The 6,356-nt window shown below is 39.0% G+C and overlaps 1 protein-coding gene across 1 annotated transcript in view; it reads left to right on the top strand.

Annotated features, from left to right (window-relative positions):
• LOC106882435 (glutamate--cysteine ligase catalytic subunit) overlaps positions 1 to 6,356 on the top strand; it is a 54,807-nt gene that overhangs the window by 7,239 nt on the left and 41,212 nt on the right. Inside the window, exons 3-5 of the mRNA XM_052978058.1 lie at positions 1,766 to 1,831; positions 4,401 to 4,517; positions 5,864 to 5,922. Of these exons, the coding sequence (XP_052834018.1) occupies positions 1,766 to 1,831; positions 4,401 to 4,517; positions 5,864 to 5,922 (242 nt within the window). The remainder of the gene's footprint in view (positions 1 to 1,765; positions 1,832 to 4,400; positions 4,518 to 5,863; positions 5,923 to 6,356) is intronic.

The following is a 6,356-nucleotide window of genomic DNA, read 5'->3' on the forward strand; positions in this document are numbered from 1 at the left end:
TTTCCAAAGGTCTCGGTCAGAAGTCATTGCTTCAGTGAAGCCTAAATTTCGAAGGTCGTACCTCACCACCTCATCCCAGGTCTTCCTGGGCCTGCCTCTTCCACGGGTTCCCTCAACTGTTAGGGTGTGGCACTTTTTCACACAGCTATCCTCATCCATTCTCGCCACATGTCCATACCAGCGCAATCGTCTCTCTTGCACACCACAACTGATGCTTCTTATGTTCAGCTTTTCTCTCAAGATACTTACACTCTGTCGGGTATGCACACTGACATTACTCATCTATCGGAGCATACTGGCTTCATTCCTTGTGAGCTTATGTATGTCCTCAGCAGTCAAGGCCCATGTTTCACTGCCATGTAGCATGGCTATTCATACACATGCATCATACAGTCTGCCGTTTACTCTGAGTGAGAGTCCCTTTGTCGCCAGCAGAGGTAAGAGCTCTCTAAACTTTGCCCAGGCTATTCTTATTCTAGCAGCTACACTTTCAGCGCACCCACCCCCACTACTAACTTGGTCACCCAGATAGCGGAAGCTATCAACTACCTCTAGTTTTTCTCCCTGGAATGAGACAGAAGTTGTTTTCTGCATATTTTCAGTGTTTATTGCACCTGAACATTTGCCATTGGTTCCTAAGAGACAAATCACTTTCTCTGTATTTCTGGTGATGACATATTTATGTGTGTGTATGTGTCCTTGTCTCAACATCATGTGATGGTTGTAAACAAGCATCATTGTCATACAAGCGACACTTTCCATTTTAAGTCTTCCATGAAAGGCATGTTTGGCTATGGGTGAGTATTATCCTGCTTCGAAACAGGTGAGGGCTGGTGACAGGATGGCCATCTAGCTGTTAAAAATTTGCTTCAGAAAATTGTTATGAATCCCTGGGTGATAACCGGAAGGCATGGAGGTATGTGTGTGACACTGGAGTAGAGTGCTTTCAATCTGGACATGGGAGACTGCATAAAGAGAGGAGATATCGCCATCAACCCACTGCAGTTATTGTTCAGGGTCAATTTCAGGGCCCTCAGTGCCACAGGATCCGTCTATCTTATATTGGTTTTGTCAGCCACATCTGCTTCCATGAAAAACAATGTGTTGGAGGCAGAAGAGGATGACATATGTATGGTCATGTGATATTGGCCTCAAGAGAGCCACCACAAGACTACAAAATCATCACAGATCATCAAAGATCAAAGGTTAAAACTAGCAGATCACATACTCTGGCTACCAAACCAATGCCATTCTGAAACCGCTTTTAAATGGACATCACAAGATAGAAAAAGAAAAAGATGAAGCAAAACAACCGCACTAAACTGGCAGTTATGATGAGGAGTATTCCAGTTGATCCGATCAACAGAACAGCCTGTTTGTGAAATCACCATGCAAATAGCTGAACTACTCCACAGACATGTGTACCCTTAATATAGTTCTCAGAGAAATTCAGCATGACACAAAATGTGACATTGCTGTTCCTTTGAAGTACAGGTACAACTCATTTTTGCCAGCTGAGTGGACTGGAGCAATGCAAGATAAAGTGCCTTGCTCAAGGACACAACGAACACACACACCCTTACAATCGTGAGCCGAATACCCTAACCACTAAGCCATTTGCCTTCACAAAACCAACAACACTAGATTAAGTTAAATTCTATTTATCATTTGTTTTTGTTGTTGTTACTCTTTAAGTACAATATGTATGAAATCTGTTTTGTTCAGTTGCATGACTCATCAAGAATCCATCTTGTTAATATTTTAGACGTAAAGCAATTAAACAACTTCTCAGCCCAAACCAAACTCTAGTTAGTGTGCCGTATTTTCCAAGGTAAGTGAAATCTTGAAGCTAATATTTATGCACGATTTTTTACGTAAATACAAGGGTGTGCTGAAAAGTTCCTGGCTTTGGGTAACAGAAAATAGAGGAGGATCAATTAATTATGATTTTATTCAACATATTCTCCTCTCAGATTCACATGCTTATTGCAGCAGCCCTTCAGTTTTTCTAAGCCCTTTAAAAGAACTCGGAAGGTTGGGTCTCCAGCCAGGCCTTTCACGATACCCGTAAAGCCAGAAACGTTTCAGTAGCCCCTTGTATTTACGTATAAGTTTGTTTCTGAGTAAATACAGCTTTATATTTTTATGTGAAAATACATGTATTTTTATTAAACCTTTTTGTGAATGAATATACAGGGGTTGGACAAAATAATGGAAACACCGAGCATCATAGCATCAAAATTTTGAAATATCTATAAAACTGTCAAAAGTTTATTTATTTTTGTTTTTTTGATTTATTATTAGTGTTGCTTAATATGTTTTGCTAAAATTGCTATTTCTTTTCAGATATCCTCAGAAAAAGGTAATTAAAATTCATTAAAATGACAGTTCTATTGGACTTTCAAGGAGGTCAAATTGGCAGGCGCTAGTGTAACGAAAACAGCCGAAATGTTTGGTGTATCAAGAAGTACTGTCTCGAAAGTAATGACAGCCTTTAAGAAAGCGGGAAAAACCTCCTCGTCAAAACAAAACTCCGGAAGAAAACCAACACTTTCAGATAGGGACCATCGGACTCTTACGAAAATTGTTAGGAAGGATCGCAAAAGTACAGCTCCCAAAATTACTGCAGAGCTTAATGACCACCTTGAGAACCCAGTTTCCACAAAAACTGTTCGCTGGGAGCTGCAATCAGAAAATCACTACTTTCAAAAACAAACGTTGCAAAGCGTTTAGAGTAGAGTAAAAACGTACAGAATTGGTCCCTAGAGAAGTAGAAGAATGTTATTTTCTCGGACGAGTTATCCTTTACCTTATTTCCGACAACCGGCCGAGTATATGTGTGGAGACAGCCAAAAGAAGCATTTGACCCAGACTACATTCTTCCAACTGTTAAACATGGAGGAGGATCTGTTATGATCTGGGGGCTATACCTGGGAAATCCGCTGGCCCAATGGTTTCCCTTCTTGGTAGAATTAATAGTCAAGACTATTTAAGCATTTTATCTGATCAGATTCATCCTATGGCTGCAGAACTGTTTCTGGATGGAAACACAATCTTTCAGGATGATAATGTACCAATTCACACCGCTAACACTGTTACTGAATGGCACGAGGAACATTCTAGTGAAGTTGAACATCTTATCTGGCCACCACAGTCTCCGGATTACAATATTATTGAACATTTATGGTGCATTGTAGAAAAACAAGGAGTCGATATCCTCCACCATCATCACTACAAGAACTGGAGACTGTTTTGGCTGAAGAATGGACAAAAATTCTATTGGGAACAATTCAAACTTTGTTCGAGTCCATACCTCATAGAATTCAAGCTGTAATTACTGCTAAAGGCGGTCCTACCCCATATTAAAATAAATTTGTTTGAAATTTTAAGGTGTTGCCATTATTTTGTCTAATCTCTGTATATGTCTGTTTATATAAATCTTTTACTTGTTTCAGTCATTAGACTGTGGCCATGTCGAAGTGGTCACGATGCAACATGAGATGAAGTGTTTTGCTCAAGAACACAACACACCACCCGGTCTGGGAATTGAAACCACGATCTTGTGATCATGAATGCAACTTCCTAACCACTAGGCCATGTGCCCTCACAATACAAATAATAATAATGATAATAATGTTTCAAATTTTGCCACAAGGGCAGCAATTTGGGGGAAGGGGATAAGTCGATTACAGTGTTCAACTGGTACTTATTTTATCGCCCCCGAAAGGATGAAAGACAAAATTGACCTCAACGGAATTTGAACTCAGAACGTATTGATGGGCAAAATACCACTAAGAATTTCGTCCAGGGCGCTAACGATTCTGCGTGCTCACTGCCTACAGCAACAGCAACTACAACAACTACAACTACAACTACTCAAAATAATAATGATAATAACAATAATAATAAAAATAGCTTCAGGCTAAATAACAACATGGATGTACACTAAGAAGCTCTCCTCACAAAACAAACTTAATCCAACAACATCGGTGTGATGGAAGGAAAAATGTCGCAATACAACAGTGGGAAAAGTTCTGTTAAAGCAAAGGAACTAAACAAATCAGAAAGACTTTTGTTATATGAGGTGTAGTTTCTTTCTTAAATGCATGGTGTCTCGATGCAGGATTAACTACTTTGAGCAGGATTGACTACTTAACCTGAAGAAAATTCTAACTGGACCCTACCTTCAAGGTCATGCACTGTTTATCTTGGTATGAAATCACTGTGTCACGCATGTATGGCTCTGATGCATGTGCCTGGTGTACCCTTATCAGACGGGTTATCGTGATGGGTATACTGGGCTTCGTATATTTGTACCCCAGTGTCACTTTGATGGCATGTATTGCTTTCTCACTCAATAAAAATAATAATGATAATTAAAGAAAAATTTTCTTTTTCAGATTGGGCTGTCCTAATTTCACTTTCCCCTCTTACAAAGCAAACAAGCATCCAGTCGAACTTCACCAATCAGTTTTCATAGGAGATGCAGCACTGTGCTCCCAGACTCCGTACTATATGTAAGTCGTAAAACATTTTTTACATCCTCCTGTGTTATTCCTATGTTGCTTGATAATCCAAATCTTCAAGAGGCTGACTTTGTCATCTTTTGAGGGTCGATTAAATAAAGTACCAGTCAATTTTAGGGGTTCGATATAATCCATTATACTTTATTACCCACTTAAAATGTGTGACCTTGTACCTCTGTAAGATATTGATTGTTGCACTATGTCCTTTTATGTTCCGAGTTCAGATTTCATTGGGACCAACTTTGTCATCTTTTTGAGGTCAATATAATAAAGTACCAGTCAAGTACTGGGATCAATATTACAAAAAGCCAATCACTTATTAGTGTTGTTATAATAAAGTACCAATCAATTTGACCCCAAAGCATTGTAGATGTGAATGAACTTATAATAAATGACAATGATTAACTTTGCTGCCGATCCCTCTGTGGCTGATGAAATAAAAATACCAGTAATGTATTGGGCTCAAATGCACTAACAACAACAACAACAACAACAACACTGTAAAATATTTATTGGTTTATGAATTGAAATCCTCATAACCTTATAATCGTAAGCTGAATGCCCTAACCACTAAATCATGCACCTTCACATATGATACATATATAATACAAAGCCACATCGAAAACATAAATCCAAAACTGGTAGAAAAATGGAAGAAGAGGATCGAGGAAAGAAAAAGGAAGAAAAGCAAAAAAGAAAAAAGGAAAAAAAAAAACCCACATCAATTCAATACCAAATGCCTCAATTGGTGAAACACTACAAAGTTCAACGGAACCTATTAAAACAAGCTGACACGCTCACAGCATTACAACAGGTGATGGTGAGGGTAGGACATTGGAAAAGTCAAGCACCCTCAGGCATCACCTGACACTACAGTGAGACAAGCTTCCAACGATGACAAGAACCCTCCAAACGTCTCAAGGGCCACAAGCTGGAAGCAATGTTTGACTAATACTTAAAGATGAAGATTTTGTATGACAGAATCAGGGTCCGTTTCAAATAGGGTTTGATATTCGAATGAGATTAAAAAGAAACAACTATCTTCATAATCCTTTCGACTAAAATAATCCATCCTATTGTAGGCACAAGGCCTGAGATCGTGGGAGAGGTGGGATGGGCTAATCAATTACATCAACCCCAGTACGTAACTGGAACTTATTACATTGATCCCAAAAGGATGAAAGGACAAAATGCCACTAAGCATTTCACCTGGCATGCTAACGATTCCCCCAGCTGACTTAAGACCAATTTTCATAATCGTTAATATTTCGATATATTCAATGTTTTATTTATTTTATTTATTTACTTTCGTTTTTCTTTCTTTTTGTCTTATCAAGAACCTCGTATAAAAATTTTGCTAAAAGAAGACAAGAAAGAATGGTAATCAATGTACCGCGTAAGTATACTAAGCATAAAATATCTTTTCTAATAAACAAAGTGGTAAGTAAAGACGGACCAACTGCTGCAAAGCATTTCGCCTGCTGTGCTGACGATTCTGGTCGCTTGCTGCCTTCAACTCAACTTTAATATTGGCTTCAAGACACAGGTGTGGCTGTGTGGTAGACAGCTTGTTTCCGACCACAAGATTCTGGGACCATATAAGACAAAAATTAGAACTAGGGCCAATCCTTTTGACTAAAAATACTTCCAGGTGCCCGGTATGGTTACTGTCTAACGACTGAAACAAGTAAAAGATAGAAGATAAAAGATATATCACATAGGTGCATGTGTGATTGTGTTGTAAGAAGCCTGCTTCCCAACTACATGGTTCTGGGTTCATTCCCACTGCGTGGCACCTTGGGCAAGCATCTTCTACTATAGCCTCGGGCT

Source organism: Octopus bimaculoides, chromosome 30, assembly GCF_001194135.2.
Source record: "Octopus bimaculoides isolate UCB-OBI-ISO-001 chromosome 30, ASM119413v2, whole genome shotgun sequence".
NCBI classification, from domain to species: domain Eukaryota; kingdom Metazoa; phylum Mollusca; class Cephalopoda; order Octopoda; family Octopodidae; genus Octopus; species Octopus bimaculoides.